General features: G+C 39.9%; 1 protein-coding gene and 1 long non-coding RNA gene across 2 annotated transcripts; both read right to left on the bottom strand.

Moving 5' to 3' along the window:
* Positions 1–5,919: 5,919 nt before the first annotated feature.
* LOC125892208 (uncharacterized) lies at positions 5,920–6,806 on the bottom strand. The gene is made up of 4 exons (XR_007449716.1): positions 6,733–6,806; positions 6,608–6,634; positions 6,339–6,361; positions 5,920–6,248 (listed from the first exon to the last, which is right to left on the bottom strand). It is a non-coding gene; the product is annotated as an uncharacterized LOC125892208 (long non-coding RNA).
* Positions 6,807–7,768: 962 nt separating this feature from the next.
* pa2g4b (proliferation-associated 2G4, b) lies at positions 7,769–18,660 on the bottom strand. The gene is made up of 13 exons (XM_049581293.1): positions 18,428–18,660; positions 16,270–16,398; positions 16,083–16,188; positions 15,897–15,966; positions 15,266–15,358; positions 12,658–12,721; positions 12,469–12,547; positions 12,307–12,385; positions 12,078–12,211; positions 11,883–11,977; positions 9,070–9,197; positions 8,837–8,890; positions 7,769–8,736 (listed from the first exon to the last, which is right to left on the bottom strand). The coding sequence occupies exons 1-13, from the start codon at positions 18,513–18,515 to the stop codon at positions 8,677–8,679; spliced, it is 1,179 nt and encodes a 392-aa protein (XP_049437250.1). The 5' UTR covers positions 18,516–18,660; the 3' UTR covers positions 7,769–8,676.
* Positions 18,661–18,872: the final 212 nt, after the last annotated feature.

Here is an 18,872-nt window from a genome sequence, read left to right as displayed (position 1 = left end):
CCCAAAGACATGCAGGTTAATTGGTGACTCTAAATTGGCCACAGGTGTGAATGTCAAAAATTAAAAAAATGAATGAATCTTAGATCAAGGGTTTTGATGACTGAGTTTCATTTCAGGGAGCCAGCATATGACTGAGAGACACACAGGAAATGTGTGCACGCTATGACCTATTTTCTGGCACACCAATGCTTCGCAAAAACAGCCTCTGTAACACTCACATTACATTTTAGTCCTCCACTTTTTAATACATTTGAAAATAATGAAACAGAGAGACTGTACAGCAGTAGAGCAACGGCTTCTGTTGGGGTATGGTAACACTACTTGCATAAACCACACACAGATCTGTAATACACTGTAACATTAGAACCAGTCATAAGAATAATAATAATGGCAATTTGTTACGTTTATTTATGATAATGATTACATTTGTTAATGATTATTTCAGACAGCGTGGCTGCTTGTCATAACACAGCATAGATGTGTGCCCCCAATACATATTATAATTACAAATGCTGCCTAGATCCATTAGTTTCACTTGATTTAATCAATTACAGAGATCATCAGTGAAGTCAAGACAAGGCAAGGCAGCTGCATTTGTGTAGCACATTTCATACACCAGGGAAATTCAGATCTCAATCTATCTATCAATCTATCTATCTATCTATCTAAAATACAAGAATAAAGCTGCAGTGCAGTTAAAATCAATAAAAGTATTTGACTAATAACAATTACAGTGCAGTGCAAGAAATGAATAAATATTTAATAAAAGGCAGCAGCAAACTGTTTATTTATTTACAGTGCAGAGTAAGCGTGTGTTGGATAGCTACTGAAAGCTAACACCCTTTGAACTGATACCAAAATGTTGCATTTAAAAGTAGAGAATTCAAGCAAGGTCAGTGCTCAATTTGACCGCAGTAACCAGGTTGTGGTGGCTCGCCATGTGCCAGTTTTGTTGATAGTAAACCTCCAAACCAGTATTACAATGTTTTTTCCCTCTGGTTCTCGACTGACTGTGTCCGTACAAATATTGATGTTTGCTTGCAAGAAAGAAAATGAGTAACACCCTCCTTCTGGTCTTCTCATTCATGCTACAAACCAGAGGTGTGTTTTTTCTCCCAGAACTGACAGGAGTATTGTTTACAACCGAGATGGAATTTAGCAATGTGCCGTCCATCAGTTTAAAGGGCCAGTTCACCCAAAATCAAAAATACACAGTTTTCCTTTAACCCTTTCCTTTGACCTAACTGGAACAGTAGCTACCTGGAGTCTCTTGCTAACAAGAAGGCAGCAGAGAGATGAACTCTGAACCAGAGGGTGCTCTTTATTTAACCGCAGCACACCTTCTCTTTCAACTCTTTAAAATTTACACAGTCGGGAGGTCACTAACTGCATGCACAATATGTCACAACATTAACCGTAACCCATTACAACCATTGTAAAAGGCAGGAACATTATCACTGTGTAACAGGTAACCTGAGAGATTTAAAACACATTTAAACACAATGTCCCTGGCTTATGGCCTTAAACACATTGTCTCACGGCATTATGGGAAACTCCACCCATTCAGCCCCCAACACACCACAATACCAACCTTGATTGTTTTGGCGTCTGATGTTTGCCTTCTCTCGAATATAATGGAAGTAGATGGCACTTGGCTTGTGCTGCTCGAAGTGTCGCTAATTACATTTGAAAGACTTAACAGCCATGTCTGTTTCCAGAAATCATGACCCGGTTACTGAAGATAATCCAGAGACCTTGTTGTGAGCAGTTTCATAAGAACTATTTTCTTTTCACTGAACTACACCCGCCAACTGTATCACCACGCAGAAGGAGGCGGGCATCTACTGCTACCTCACCTAGCACCGAAGAGGACACCATTATGGCTTCATGTCGCACTTTCACAAGCTGATCCTCTCCATGAGTAGATGGAGATGATGCAGATTATTAGTTTCCATTTTCCTGCAGCACCATCATGAATCATCATGCTTCACTGGACGATGTGATAGAAATCTGTATCAGTCACCAAAAAATGCGGCAAGCCAACACAATGCAACTGTTACCCACATTTGCTCACATGTTTTGCAAGGCTCTCGACAATAAGGAACAAGCATATTTCAATAAACGACCACATCATTGCATCTCAGTAATGAAAAGTGACTTATGAAAACAGCTGTGTTGTTCTCCAGAAGGCAGAAGCAGAAGTAGGAGTCACAGGACAATGAGTCTTGTGTTGAATGATACTGATCATGTAATGTATGACAGGTCAAAGATCAAACTGGACCCCGTGTCAGTCAGCTGTCAGTTTGGCTTTGTCAGTAACTGTTTACATGGATTTATCGGCAATGGTGGAGAAGTGTTTAGGGCTGCAAGAAAAGCTGTTAACTGAATGGACAAGTGAAATTCTAACGTGACTCATGTTTTGTTGTAATGTTTAAATGTGTTACTGTTGCTTTAAGTACAACAAATGGTGCTGGTGTTCATGCAAGGTGTCTACGGTTATCAGACAATTAAATTTAATGCTTTTCAAAATAATTTTAAACCAAATTTAAGACTTATTTTTTGGACAAATCATCTTTTTCTTACTCATGCATTGCAGATTAGTATAGAGGTAAGTAGTATATATGGGGTCCTGTGCAGAGGTAGGTTTTATGTAGAAATATGGTTATTAGAGTGAGTTAGGTTAATCTACATTTTGCCAACAGGTAAGTGCAAGTAGGCCAATAAAGTAAAGTAATTGATCAATTGATGTTTTTCTAGATTTGTAACATCAGTAATGAGGACTTTCATCCAGAGGAGCTTGACTCATTTTGACAAAGAGAAATTGAAAGATGGATAAATGATACTAGATAAAATGTTTTTAGTGATGAAGACCTCACAAATTGAAATTTAAGACTACTTAATTTGATAGTTTGGATCTTTTGAAGTGGTGTGTTGTTTGGAGTACTTAGCCATAGTCAGAGTATTACTTACAGCAGAAGTCAGTCAGCATGCCCCCAGTTTGGAGATGCAGGCTAGAGTCTGACACAAAAGCTAAGCAATACACAGTTGTGGATGGGTCAGCAACAAACGTATTTTAGCCACATAAAAAAAAATCAATATCAGTCTAAGTGTATCCTATATTAAGAGTATTTTCACTGCTTTACCTTTGTGTCAGACAGTCCATTCAGACAGGAAAGCTTTTAATGGCTTCAGTTCCCCATCTATGCTCTCATCAGTCCCCATACTCCATTGACAAAACAGTAATTTTAGTTTGCTGAACACAGGAGCTGCTGGTCTACCGCTGCTTCGATCAGTCAGTTAGTTAGTACTATTGTGTGACTTTGGTTAATCTGAACTAACCCTTGTAAATGCCAAAGTCACACAATAACACTAACTAACTAACTGAATGAGGTAGTGGTAGGCCAGCAGCTCCTGAGTTCAATGATGTTAAATTGCTGTCTTTTTCAATGGAGTCTGGCCTTGAAGAGAGAAATATAATGGCTTCATTTTCCATTTGAAAATCACTGTGACATTAAAGTAAAGCAGTGAAAATACCCTAAGTATAACATACACTTAAACTGATACTGATTGTTTTTGAGTGGGACTTTTTTTAAGTGGCCAAAATACGTTTTATTGCTGACTCCTCCACCGCAGCACATTGCTTGGCTCAGACTCAGACTGCTGCCTGCTTCATCAAACTGGGAGCGTGTTGACTGACATCTCCTGTATGTAATATACTGTCCATGGATAAGGACCTCAAACAACACCACTTGAAAAATAACATCTGAACCATCCCTGTAATAGTCTTTATAGCTTAAAATTTATAAAACTGAATTTAAGAAGTGTTGAGACTTTTTAGGGACCTGAAGATACCTTATCATGATAGTGATGACTTTGCACAGAATACTCAGTATTCCTTTAATCAGTAGCCTGTTTTTAGGATTCAATATTACATTTCCTAACAACTATGTAGTAAACATGCCATAATTTACTAACTTTGTTGAGTAAAGTTAGTGAAATTTAATGAGTTGTTTTAAGACAGCTGTTAAATGAGGGTAATGTGGGTATAGAAACATCTGTCTCTGGGCATTTCCTTGTTTTGAAGAGTGTAATACTAAGTCATCCATTTGGGGGTTTTAGTGGCTGCAATTGCAAACTCAGCAGAGGCTATTTGGAGTGTTACCACTGTTAAGAAATAATATACATGCTGCCTCCAGCAAACAGTTTTTGTGTCTATTGAATCTGTTTTTTCAGTTGTCATACTAAGTCTGTAAAATAAACCAGCCTTTCCATCCTGCCTGATAAAAGTCTACATCCTGAAACTGTATTCTGCTCTCACTGATCAGGAGGCTGTTAGCAGTGTTCGGTCTGTGCCCTTTAAGTTACATCATCTACTTGTGATTCTACATCCTCCACTTAGTTAAGGTCAGTGCTAAGAGGATCTTGGAGCTCTGCCAGCACATGCTCACATTAATGCCACCAAGACAGTTAAGACAACAAAAGGACCATAATTCAAGTTACACATAAGGATGTTGATACTGTGCATGGAGGCGACAGACGTTTCTCATCTGAGCATGCTGGAGGTACTCTGTGGCTTAGAGGATTAGACACAAGTTTGTCAAATGCTGAGTATATGTCTTCTAAAACCTGATTAATAAAATGAGCCTGTTGGAACTCAATAGTGTTTCAGTTTACACTGTTGTACTGTCATAATTTACTTCTGCTTTGAATAGGGAAGTGTTTTTGGTGATTTCACTAGGTGTGATGTATTAAATATAGGCTAATACTGACAGCAGAGATCTCACTGCTTGAGTTGTCACTTAAAATGTAAGAGAAGAATTAAGTTGTTCAAGAGTAGAATAGAGTGCTACCCTCTGTAACAGTGATTTCCAGTAACAGCCTGATTCTGATCACCTTGGCCGAGGACAGGATGAATTATTGGACTGCCTTCAAGGGTAAAAACAAGACATATTAGTGAGCTCTTATACAGAGGTTGAAGCATTCACACACCCACTCAAGTCATAGGATGTTAAGAATGTGAACATTTTTGGAGGAAGTTGTTCCAACTTTCCCTAACGGATGGATTGTTGCAAACCAAACATATAAAGTAGTTTAAATCAGCATTGAAATATCATTAAAATGCTGACACAGTACTAAGGATACAAAACACTGGGTCAACAGGATGTTATGCATAAATGAGAAGCATCTTCTCATTTATGACTAACTCATCTACCTCATGCAGAAAGGATGATGGCAGGGACACGGGGAGCTGAGGTGGCTCTAGCATCTCATACAGATTGTCATTTTCTCCAACCACCATCCATATTTTGGATTTTCACTCTCCCCACTTTGTATTACAACTGCTACACAGCCATTTCCCTCTAGATGAAGTTTTATCTACATTTTATTAAGATTTAGCATTTGTAAAGGGCAACATTTCAAAGGCAGGTCCCTTACTACAGTATTTTTACGTTGTGATACGCTTCAAAGATCACAGAAATTGAGTACTTCCACCACCGCTGGTTAGCTGCTCTCTGGAGGTAAAGCAGTCAGCGCAGATACCTGGTTTACTTACTGCTCTAATGGGCCTTTTCACAGCTGACATATTGATTTAAAAAAAAAAAAAAAAAAAAGGAAAACAGGTGTAACTGCCAACATTAATCCTGGCTCTGCTGAATTCAAGTGTCCTAGTAGATTTGATGCACAATACCAGGACCCTGAAAGCAGCTTAATGAAATTCACCCATCAAGGCTATTTAAACCTGTACTTTTCCTACTGTCAAAATGAACTGCATGAAAAAAACATGACTCAGCCTAGTTGTTTAACTCAAGAGCAGCTGAAGAGGAAATATAAACCACTCCCTATTAAGTATTTTTAAATTCACCACTAAACCAACTTGTGAAAAGCAACTCCTTCAAAGCAAACAGTAAACAAACAGTGTTTAAAGTATTTATAAACCAAAACCTTTAATCACAGTATAAACAAAAGACAAAAGTTGAGGAATTAAGAGTAAAAGAGTCCAGAATGTCCCAGAAGAAAAGCCTGTCATCCAGCAGGTCTTGAATCAGCTCTCCAGCATCATTCAGCTGCTGCAGCTCCGCTGCCTCTGGTCGATATGGGCGCCGCGGACAGACTTGACACCGGGAGGGTCCTGGGTCTTCAGCTGAGCTCACCGGTCTGGTTGTTGGCAACGTGTTGCTGTCACAGCCACGGCGGAGAGGACAGTTTACTTGGACCTCTGCCTCATCTTTCTCCTTTTACGCTTCAGCCTATGACATGATAAATACAGTCAATCAGACGGACATCTCTAAACAACACGGTGTAATGGTGTGAATAACATGCGCCACACACGTTCTTACCTGCGCATGCGCTTCTTTCTCCACTGCGGAAAAGAAAAATGATGTTAAACTATTTTGTAGTTTGCGTCACATTTCCAAAAAATACAAATGTGCTCAACTAACTAAAAGACACACAAACGTTTGGGGAAAAAACAAAAGCGAACTTTACGGGTGAAACCTAGAGGACTTAAAGCTAAACCGTCGACATGCTCAAGCTAGCTAGCTAGCTAGCGAATGTTAGCACCATTTGAAACCGTGATTATTTGATCATACAGACATGAAACACTCACCTTAGCCCTCATGTTGAGAAGGGGAGGCTGAAAACAGAAGGGAACATGTAAAGAATTAGCTCGATTGATTTTAAAACAAGATGATTAACTTGGATTCTGATATGAACAACTGGGAACTCACGTACCAATCACTAAGGAACCGTCTCCACGAAGGACGTCACACAAGAGCGACGTCCTATTTATAGGGGTTGTGCTACGTCATCTTCACTGGACCGTAGTAAAACAGTTGTCCAGAGGATAAGGTATGTACAGAGTATGCTTAGCGGTGCATGTTTCTATGTGATCTTAAGGTCCGCCGTTGTTTATTTGAGCAGTGGTCCACCTATACACTGATAATGTTCAACAAGATAATTGTACCACAGATATTATAAAAAATTTTGATTAGTAATACTGTTTTGATTGATACAGACGCTGTACAGTCTGTGCCCAGTGCCCCAAAGCTACCATTAGGAACAAAGAAGTAATGTCCTAAGTATTTTTATGTTTATATTTTGTGTATTTCTGTTTAGACTCCATCTTGGCCCATTAAAAATAATTTATCTATATCCTATTGTGTCTAAAAGTAGCACTTGAAGTAATGTTATTTGATTAAATTGATGGACTGGCCCATTTACATGGTTTTATGCACTTATTTGAAGTTGCTTTACATGAAAGTGTCAGCTAAATATGTGTATTTTAATGTGTTTGTGAATTTGGGGTGTTAACCAGGGTAACTTAGTGCACTGGTTAGATAATTAACAAGCAATTTCCAGTATTTTTTTTAACAGTATGCTTAAATTTTACTATTTTTAGCAGTCCTAAAAATGAAATATTTTAATGCTCATGCCTTTTTTTTTTATATTCCTAACATGGAAAGGCTTTAAATATTTAGACCTTCAATATGTAAAGAAAGGAAATTAAGTTACCTGAATGAATAAAATCTGAATATTAATATATGAAAATGTGCAGTAAATGTACATACACTTTCTAAAGGTGATGGGGCAGTCATTTAACTATTGATGGCTAGTGTTCAAGTTCCTGGCTTAGCTTTTGATCAATGCAGTGTAATGAGAGTGAAATAACAACAATGGTGATTCATTCATGTTCACATTCATGAAAAACACACTTTAGCTCATTGGGACAATCAGTTGTATACACACAGTCCAGAAACAACTACACAAATGATGTCAGGTGGCTTTTTAATGTTTCCAAAAATAGTCTCTGAAACTGGGATTTGTTTTACAAAAGCATCCATATATCTAACAGGTATGGAATTCTTATGTAAACACAGACTGTCAGACTCGATGGTGGCACCAGAGGACTGAATGCTGAACCCTTGGCAGGAGTAAGACCATCCACAACTGAGAAATTCTTTTCGTCACTAGTTAAATTACTCAACCAGCAGGTTTTAAGTTGTCAGTTTAAGAATTGTTAGCTGAGTAACCTACAGTAGATTCCTACAAGTGTACACAATGTACTAGTAGAGAGACCTAAGCGAGAGCAGTATAAATGCGGTAATAATGACTCATGTCATGCTCGTAACTTCAGGGCTCAGACAGGTGTTGCACATTTTCTGCCCACAGCAAGTTTAACACTCATTTCAAAAAGGCATGGCTTTCAGGTTTATGACCTCAACAAAGTTATCTAAGTGCCACACAATTACCCTGACACAATATTGTGCATTCATCATCCTTGGCCGCTCTGTCAAACTCATTTTATTTTCACTTATCTTTCACTACAGTTATTGTGGAGAAAGGGACGAAGGCTCAAGGTCAGTCGAATGGTTAAATGTTCCAGTGAGTGTTACGCCCTTGCACAAAATATCCTCTTTTGTAGCAGAACTATTGTCTGCTGTTAAGAGAGGAAGACAGTCTCAAGAACAGTGAGATTTACTATGGTTGTACATGTGTGCGCGTGTGTGTATGTGTTTTAGGTGGAGTGACAGAATTTAGGAGCAGCATCATCCCAGACTGACATCAGTTAGATTCAGAGGTGTTCACAGCGGCTATGCCCGCAAGTGCCTCAGACAGCTGGGACAGAAGGATTTGTGACGTCTGTTCTTTGGGTCATCCAATGTCCGTCAGAGAAATCTATTCTGCAGCTTCAGTCTCCATTGCCTGTCCTGTTGCGCTCTCAACAGTCTTTGAGGCCTTTAAAGACAAAATGACAAATTAGAGGAAACAATTGAAACATGTATTCTTGTTTATTTAAAAAAAAAAACAAAAAAAAACATGCTGCCTCGTAACTCACCTTCTTTTTCTTCTTCTTCTGAGTCTTGCGGCTGGCTGAGCTTTGAAGTAAAGCCTTTAAAGGAAAAAAAAAAAGGCAGTCAAAAATGACTTTCATAACCTCACACAGCACATCAATGCATAATGGCTTGGAAAATGCCTCATCAGCTAACAGAGTGCTGTAGCGACCCCATTAGACTGATCCTTCCTTTTCACGGAGAGGATGCAATACCCCATCCATCAAATGCATTTTACCTTCAGCTCTGGGTCCTCCACTTCATGTTCAGACTTGTAGAGTTCTGGCTCAAAGAGGCTATTTGTAATTCGCAAAGGTCCATTGGCCATGAGCAGCACGGTGAACTTGAACTGGGCAACAACTTCACCTGGACAAAGAAGAGATTCAAAGTTGCATTAAACAGTCCCCACTTTGTATAAAGTTTGGACGTCAAATGTTTACGTTCACAGGGCAAAATTAAGTGTGGGCACTGTCATACTGTTAAACAACTGATTAAAATGCATGGACTCTCCCATGTGTAAACCTGGAGGGGATCATGTGTTTGGTTATGTGTGTGCGTTCATGAGTGAGGGTCTATCCGTGTATTCGCACCTGATCTCAAACTACTGAACAAATCAGCCTCATATTATGTGTGCACTTCTATGACTGTGTGCTTAAGGATCTCTTGTTATTGTGTTAATTCATGATTGTTGAAAAACCTGTTTTACCGTCTGTTTTGTTTCATCATTGACTCCGACTGCTCTAAATCAGCTGGTAGGTGCTGTAAGTTTTCTAGAAATCGGCTTGGCTAAAAAACAAGATTTACCGTCTGCTGCAGGCCACATTTTGGCTCTCACTGTGGCTCAAAAAAGATTGGTCTCATTTGGAAACGAAGCATCTGCAGACTAATTACATACCTGGCATGTTATGATCCACTAAAATTAGGCATGATACAAGATGAATAAGTTACTATTTTCATTATCCTTGCCACCATCTTGACTGTGAGGAGGCCAGAAGGGACAATATCACCAGACACAGCTGTGCAACGTTCTGAGGGTGACGTGGTTTTGATCCTGCCTCTGCGCGTGTCACACCACACTGGGAGCATTTCAGAAGCGGAGTGCTTTGCCTGCTTGCAGATTTTGGTGATTTGGTCATTTTTACTTAATATTTGTGCTTCTACCATAAGAAGGTGAGAATGCGGAGTACTTAAATGGTTACTTTCTTTGTTTGTTTTCATTGTGTTTATTGTTATTTCTTACTTTGTTGCGCTGTAGCCTACAGATAAAGTTAATATCACTGAAAGTCCAGTTATACATGACATAGATGAACGATTTGCGGCCGTGTTTTACTTATTAAAAAAATAAATTCACCGTCATTCTTATATTTCATCTTCTGAAATGAGCTGCAGTGTGTCCACCAGAAATACAAGAGTTGTTAAGAGTGGCTGTGATCAGCTTGGGCAGCCGGAACGCAGCCACCTGGCAGAGATCTCCACTCTGAGTGCACTTCTCCAATTTATTAGGATTTTTCTTAGAAGAACAGATTGATTCTTTTCAACATTGCTAGTGGTAGCAGTTAGTAGGCTGCACAAAAATGCTTTTCTGTAATTTATGAAAGACCCATCTGTATGAATGCATTTTTTTTGCACGGACAATAATCGTGGAGAAATTGAACAGATTTTTTAAATTAATTAATTAATTGACCTGTTAAAGAAATTGCAAGATGTTACAGGTGTTAACAGGACTGTTACTTTAGAAGGAGCCATGTTTCTACAGTAGCCCAAAACAGACAAACTAAACACTGACTCTAGAGGGCCATTCGCCTTTGGCATCAGCCACTATACTTAGCATTACTTCTGTAATGAGATTGTTGGAAAAACACAGCTTTCTTTCTTTTTTTTTTTTTTTAAATGTGACACTGCTTTAATCAGTGTTTTTAGCAGTTTAAATCACCAGGTCCGTTTGTTTTGGATTTGAAGAAACCTCTGTAGATAATTCAGCTCCTGAACGTCTGGATCTTGAGTCATCAAAGCACACATTAGCAGCTGCTATGTTAGCGGCTTATCTCCGACATGCCAAGCAGCATCGGAGAAACGCTACTTTGTAACGTGAAACCACTTTATTCAATGTTTTTTTTCAATGATTGTCTAAACGATCAGTATAAGGTGAGCACACATGAAGTTATCAGAGAAAATAGTATGAGCACACATTTGGAGGTACTGTGCAAGTGGGCCTTCTGCAACGTGCCAAACGGGGTAGGAGAAACATTGATTTGTAAAGTGAGTTTTTATCAATATCAATCACCTAGTCTGTTTTTTTGGCTGGTTGAAATCTGCAATCCTCACCTCTAGATGCCACCAAATCCACCTGAATCTTACACACTGGACCTTCAACCTGGGGCTAAAAGATGCCAGTGTGAAATGTGGCTGAGCAACAATAGAAATTTAGCATGTACGTTTTTTTGAATGACAATTAATTCAGGTCTAGTACTAGTGCAGTGTGATTCATACAGCCCTGGGCTTCGGCTAACCCTTGGTTAACAATGTTTGCGTTGAACCGCGCTAAGTTAGCGCAGGGTCAACTCTTAGCCTAGGGATAAAGATAGCTCTGAGTTAAGAGAACGCAGTGTGTTCCTCTCTCTGACTTGACCTCACGCTTGCCACACACACATTACACAACTCTTACAAAAATGTAATACGTAAACATGTCGACTGCACTTAAACCCAGCCTTGACTTTGGCCAGTGCCATCGCAATTGGGAACGAGTAGAGCTACAGCAGAAGGTTTTGTCGAGCTCGCCAGAAAACCAAGGTCTTTCTCGCATGTATGATCTATAAGAAGCTGGAACAGCCAGAATGCTTTGGAGTAATTAAATCCTCCGGGCTGAAAAACAAATTATTTCAGCAGTGCTACCTGTGCGGTGACATTTTTCTACAGATTCAAGTACGTGAAGCTTTCCAACGGCTCAGAGAGACTCTTAGGCCTCACTTCACTTTGTTCACAAATACACAAACCTTCAGGATTTTCAAGGTCACCAAAGCCCTTAATCACATCTCTCATTGTTCCACTTACCCTCTTTCTCATGCAGCACGTTGAACGGCTGCACCAGCTCATGTTTGGCACACTCCACCACGCCCAACCTGACCTTGCTTTCGTCCTCAAACGCTCTGAAGACACGAAAAGATAAGAAAAGAAAAATGAGGGGGTGAAACCTGGGGAATTTTGAAAATAAAGTAAATTATTTTATCTGAAGTTTAAAGATATTACCTCAGAGTGAAAGGCATTGTGTCAAAGCGCCTCTCCACCTCACTGAAGAATGTCCGAGATGCCTTCATCTTTAAACCGTACATCTTGTTGGGGTCTCGTTTGTAAACGGTGGTCCTCTGACCTCCATCCTTTGCCTGAATTACACAAGAGAACATACATTATAAATGTCTTGCCTTTGGGATTTTCAAAATTAAGCAAAAAATCAAATTTGTACCAAATTCCCTCTCACCTTCCCCTCTCCACTGCTGATAAGTACATCCACTGCATATACCTCATGCACCTCAAACTCAGCCTTCTCATGGTCCTTTCTACAAAGACAAAGTGACAAGATCATCCACTGGTTAAACACTCATCAGGTTAGTGACAGGAAGCACCTGCTGAGTAAACTCACTTTTGCTGGTCCGTTGGGTTTTGAATGATAGTTTTCTCCCCATCGATCACATGTTGTTTGAGCTGATGGGACAGCATGCCTGCACACGATGGAGAAATAAAATGAGTCAAGCATGTCGAATTACATCTGGCAAATGTAAACCATCTGAATCACAGAGCTTGAAGGTGCCCAATGTTCACAAACACCCACCTTCAATAGGGGAGCACTTGAATGACTTTGCAATCTTGTTCCAGGCTTCTGTGACCTGTGTGTTCTGATGAAAGAGACATGATGTTTAGTGATACGTGTATTTATATAACACCTCTAAAGACAGGGTTACAAAGTGCTTCACACAGACAACAGATGAGGTGTGAACTAGTGTTACTTCCGTTAAAAACTGACTGTATATGTTCGTCAATGACCTTTATTTCCATGATGAAGACGAGGCGCTTACAAAATGGAACCGTCATCATTAAAGACTAAATGTGACTATATCAACATGTAAACTGTTGACAGAAAAAGAAAAGACTGAAATGTAGTTAAAAGGTTTTTTTAAGAACATTTTTATTTTGACGAAAAAAAAATAAAAATGAAGAAAGAGTTTTTAGAAAGGCACAGAATAAAAGTATTGCTTTTCCTACAAAAAATATTGATTGTAAATCAAGCATTTAAAAAAATTTGTCAGGTCTAAAATTGTTGTTTCATTGACCACTGTGTAAGATGTCTGACATTAAGTTACTGCTTCTAACGAGGCTTGTGAGCCGATAGTATAACAGTATTGGTATTATGTGGCATCTTGGCGTCGTCAGTGATCAACAGTCTTCGTAGTTGTCTGTTGGGGCGGGGGGCGAACAGTGAGGTCAATGTCTACCCAGATAGCAGAAGCAGACACAAACAGTGGCTATCATCCGACACCAAGCTGTTAAACGGTCGCAACAAACTCCTACTGACACCAAAATATTTAAAATCTGTCATTAAACCCGTTGATAACCGTAAGCTGTGTGATGCTGCTAACAGGTAGCCCTGTAATATTGTGTGTGTGTGTGTGTGTGTGTGTGTGTGTGTGTGTGTGTGTGTGTGTGTGGACAGACTCTGTTCCTGGTGCAGAGCTCACACTCCTGCAGCAGAAGTCTACTTACAAAACTGTGGGGTTGCATGATAAACAGATAGAGTGAGGGGCAAGTCATGAGAATAACATCTCTATGGCTCAGTACCAGAAATCAGGGGTGAAGTTTAAATTGTAGTTTAAAATAGTGGCCTTTCTCCCTCCAAAATATGATGAGACATAGTACAAACAAGAGTGGAACTTTTTTTTGTCATGGCATAGTGTTACCTAAAGCTAGCCACATCTTAAGATTTCCATAAGGTTAGATTACGTTATATGAATCCTGAAACACCACCACACAAAATAACGTAGATCAAATTTATAGCTACATGCTGCAAAATTATTTCATTACCCTACCAGGAAAAATCCAGCACTTGCCATGACCAAGGCTGTTTGTACACTTGTACACTACACAAATCAGAGCTCTGATCAGGCCCTAAAAAAAAAAAAAAAATCAGGACTGATCCTACATGACCTGCACGGTTTCTGTCTAAGCACAAACTGAGCTCAAATCCGAGCAGCACTTTTGGGACGGAGTCTAATTAAATACCAGAACTTTTCCAGTATAAAATATATTCTACTTTATATATTATAATATACTTTTAATATTAAAGCATTTATTCCAAGCTAAGGGTCGGTGTGTTTCCTTGCACAACTTCTCCTTCTTCTCTTTTTTATTTAAATAGTCTGTAGTCCTGTGCACGACTGAGACAGCAAAGCGGGCTGCATCCCTCAGTGCGTCTAGTGCACCCAGTGGTCCATGGTGCAGCCTGCAGATGATGATCACCACTGTCAGCAGCATGTTACAAATATCTCTCCTACTGCTGGGTAGGAAGAGGCAAACACTGCCAATTAAGGCGCCTTGCAGCCTCCCTGTCTCTTATTCTCGTTTTCCATCCATCTCACGCACATGCCCTCTCTCTCTCTTCACGATTGCTCCATTGTCCCCCCTCCTTAACTCTTGATTAGGTCCATTAAAACTCCTGCCATTTACACACAAGAACAGCCAATTTCATTCAAAAACAAACAGGGGCGCCCGGTGGCATAGTCGGTGGAGCAGGCACCCCATGTGCAGGGGCAGTGTCCTTGCCGCAGCGGCCATAGAATATACAGTTTATGCAAAAAACTGGCAACCACTTGTGCATTGAGCAACAGCAGTTTGGTAACGTTAATGCAATGTGGGAGAGTGAGACATCTGGTGGCTTATCAACAGCATCTTTAAAAAGGAAACCTCACTAAAATCTTTAAGTGGGTTGACAAAAATAAGGATAATAGATATTAGACTGTCTAAGTCAGTTGCTATGCATTGGAGGGATGGGGTGAGAAGACATGTTAGAGGAGAGCACGTGTGTTGGAAAATGCAAGTGTAGTTTATATGCTGAAGTGTGTGTATGTGGATGCAACATGTCAGTCGATGTCACAAATTTCTGTTATACCCAGAGGGATGCCAATGTTAAATGGCGTCGTGCAAGTAGTGATTCTTATCTAAAATAAGTTTGACTAAAAATGACAAAATTATTGGTTTTGGCTGGACTAAATTGACTGCAATGTTTGATATAATCTGATGACTAAAAATGAATGAAAATGTCAACAGCATTCATTGACAGAAACAATACTAAAATAGTTTTCTCTGACTCAGGTAAGAGTGAAATGCCCAGACTTGTAGTCGGCTAAATGTCAGTGAAAACGGTGGTTATGGTGGGCGAGTTTTACCTGGTTCCCTGGCTTAACAAGACGCAGAGCAGCCTCAGCACACAGGTGAGCTGCTTTGAGAACGTCAGCCTTCCGTCCAGTCAGTGGGTTCTCCTGAGGTGAAACAGGAAGACCGTTTGAGAGTAGCAAGAGGTAAAATAACACAGTCTGACTCTCTGTTGATGCTGTGAGTACCAGTAATCGAGTAAATTACATTACAAATCATGGCTTTTGTGAATAAACCAATGAGCGCTACAGTGGTGGCCACCTTCAGGTCTATCCTCCCTGGTAGCCCCAGTGAGCTTCATTATGAGGCGTGAAACACCTTCAGCAATGTTTACTATGTTAGCACCACTGGCCGTGCTTACATTGCTAACGGTGCTTACAGAGCTAACAGGAGGTTCGAGGCTCAAAGGCACAGTGTGTCCACAGCAATGCTATTGGGACAGGACAGTGTTATTTGTGGTAATCACCGAATGAGCGGCGCCGCTATATAGCTCCCAGCATACCCAGGCGGTTCACTGTGCAGTAAACCCAAGAGCAGCAAAATTAACTAACATACGTAACCAGTCAAAAATAATCTTGGGGGTTAACCATTAAATGGATAACCACTGACGTCCCCAGCAGGTATAATTCAGTAGTGATGACACACCTTGGTCACTCCAACAACGAAGCTGTGAGCCACATTTGAGATGAAGCCATCAACGTGCACACCCAGGTCACTGCAAACAAACACAACAGAACAGAACATGAGCTGAAGAAACTATAATCTGCTAACAAATATGAACTATTATTTATCAAGTGCACAGGATGGACATGTATATGTTTGGTAGCTTACATTTTGACGAGGTCCCCATCCTTCAGTATGACATCAGGGTCACTCTTAAGAGGGGAGTGATGGCATACGCAGTTGTTAACTGACACACAAGTAGGAAAAGCGATACCTGCGAAAGAAAGGGAGTGGATGAGGGAGTGCTGAGTCACAGACATTCATGGTGACTGATGAAATGCAACAAAAGACGTACCTTTCTTCATGTCTTTTTCCTTCTTGAAGATTTTCCCAGTTTCTGCCATGATGAAGGCATCTCCCTTTTCACACAGGCTGAGCACGGAGACTCCGGCCATAGCTGCCCCAACCACCGTCTTCAGAGCCTCTGCAGGACGAGAGGTAAAGTGAGCCATGATGTAGTTAAAATGGTGGCGATAGTGAACATTAACAAAAAACGCCTCCCTCTCACTGTCAAAGGCTCAATTAATGGAGTGAGTCTGAGTGCTGACAGCAAATTACACTGCAAACAGCCCATTTGATTTTGACTAAGCTGATGTTCTGTTAAGTAGAGGATAAACATTTGACAGATTGTCCGACAGCTGTATATCAGCTTGAAACAGCATCATGCTCACAGAAAATTAGATGCCTTAACTTCAGATAAGTAGGCCAGCTCTGATAAGCTACAATATGAAACCACAAGGTCGCAGAATCTAGTTGATATAAGGCAACTACAACATGCAGTCATCTCCACAACCTAGCAGCGGTATGAGGATGAACTGATCATGACACATGACAAGTCATTGAAAACTGATATTGAGCCATTTATATTTTTATTTTCTTAAAATTGGAAACTCAGAGGCCTCTTTTTATTAGGAAGGTGGTTGATTCCCTTACACCACTGATACACTATCTGAGATTAGTTTAACTCAGATTAACGTGGTTGCAGTTTTGAGTTTAAAGATTTTACGGTTTGTGTATTTAAGCTCAACTTGGCAGGAATGTCAGCTGTTCAATTTGAAGACTGGCTGATGAATTATGGCCAAACATAAAGACTGTAACCGCAATGGGAAACTGACAGGTGCGAGTGACTTTAACCTACAAGTGTGGAAGTGGGCGCTGTTGTAAAAGTGTGGTGCTTTGCGAGCCTTCCCTGGGTTAATGATAGGGGTGGAGGAAGAAATTTGATACAACACAGTATTGTGATAATTTGCATGACAATACTGTATTGTTACAAGCATCTATATTGATTTTTTTTTTTAATTATATAAATTATTAATATTGCAAAAACAAATTAAACTTTTGTTAGCATACTAGACTAATAAAATTAGTTGTTTTTTCAGTTTATTAGATCTGCATTTTGCGCTGATAGATTAGATAAAATTGATGCTGATTTTTGAGACATTATTTGCACTGGAAAAAAATGTAGTAAATTGCAAAATATCATCATAAATATTAATGCTATACTCAACATCATAAAAGATTTAAAACTGCAATAATATTGTATCATGACTTAAGTATCGTGATAATATGGCCTCTGGTGATTCCCACCCCTGATTAATTAAATTCAGAGAGATATATTTTTTGTGTTCAAAAGGCAGAAATTCTAAAAAACATTCATAAACTGAATGCACAGCTGAAAACTGATATTTTTATGCTTTTAAGTTTGGAAGATTTATAAAATAACTCCTGACTGTGACATCACACTGATGATAATGTGTGCAGGTGGCCATGACAATAATATATTGCCTTAAATATTAGCTTTAACTATAAGAAATTACTGCATAGTTTATGACTTATGTTGATGACTTTACATGGAGTTTATGATTTAACTCAATTCTTCAAAATGCATTAAAAATTGGCGTAATTTAAGGCAGTACACTGGGTGTTAAACTGCTTAACGTCATTACTATGACTTTAAATGGCACCATTTAAGACACCCAGGTTCCCAGTCTGTTGTACGACTAATATGTTATTTAACGTATTTTGAATTATTTGTATGCTTGAATTTAAATGCCGGCTACTAATATCTGTAAGAGCCCCATAGTGTGACTCAGTTTGTACTTGTCATTGTTACATCTGTTAGCAGTTACAGCTAGCTAACGCTTGCTAGTCAGGTAGCTGAGCCACATAGCTGCTTAGCTAGCTCCCCATGCTAATGTGACAGCAGCGGCTCGTTAAACAAACACGGGCTCCTGTAAAGAAAAGCTCGATCTAAATATACACCAAGCGTTATGTTTCATTCATATTAAATAAAGCCCTGCTTTCTAATAAGCTCTGTCGTTGGCAGTGGTGCGGCACATGGCACAGCTGCTGCCCGGGTATGACTAGCTGACACTGCTAGCTAACATGAGACGGGTCCTCAGACTTCTGGACCGTTGAGTCCAAACGGCACGTAAACGCCGCATTTCACTTACGATTCGCAATCTCTGCGCCCATCTTGTACTTGGTGACCACCAAGTCGTCGGCGATGGTCTGCTCCTGTGTCTCGTCATCTCCAGACATGTTGGCAGTGTGTCCGCGAACTCAGAGTAACTTTTTCCCCGGCGGGTGTCAGTCAGTCACAGGATGGACCACGCTGCTCTCTGTACCGGCCCGCCCGACTCCGCTCGGCAGCCTACGAGCTCTAGATCCCGCCTGCTGCCAAAGATACACTCCACCGTCAAGATAGTTCACCGCCAAGCTGGGTGCGTTAAGTGATACAACCGAATAAGGAAAGCGTGGTATTTTTATTTTATATCATCATCAGCATTTAAAATTAGAACATGGACCTATATTAGTAGCCAACAGGATGTCTGCTGATATACAGCTGTTGTGTCTTTATTATATTTATCAAATAAACAGAATCAAGAGTTACAGAAA

This window comes from Epinephelus fuscoguttatus, linkage group LG7 (genome assembly GCF_011397635.1).
Source record: "Epinephelus fuscoguttatus linkage group LG7, E.fuscoguttatus.final_Chr_v1".
In the NCBI taxonomy this organism is placed as follows: Eukaryota; Metazoa; Chordata; class Actinopteri; order Perciformes; family Serranidae; genus Epinephelus; species Epinephelus fuscoguttatus.
The sequence above is the reverse complement of the archived record's forward strand: the minus strand, read 5'-3'. Positions and strand labels throughout refer to the sequence as shown.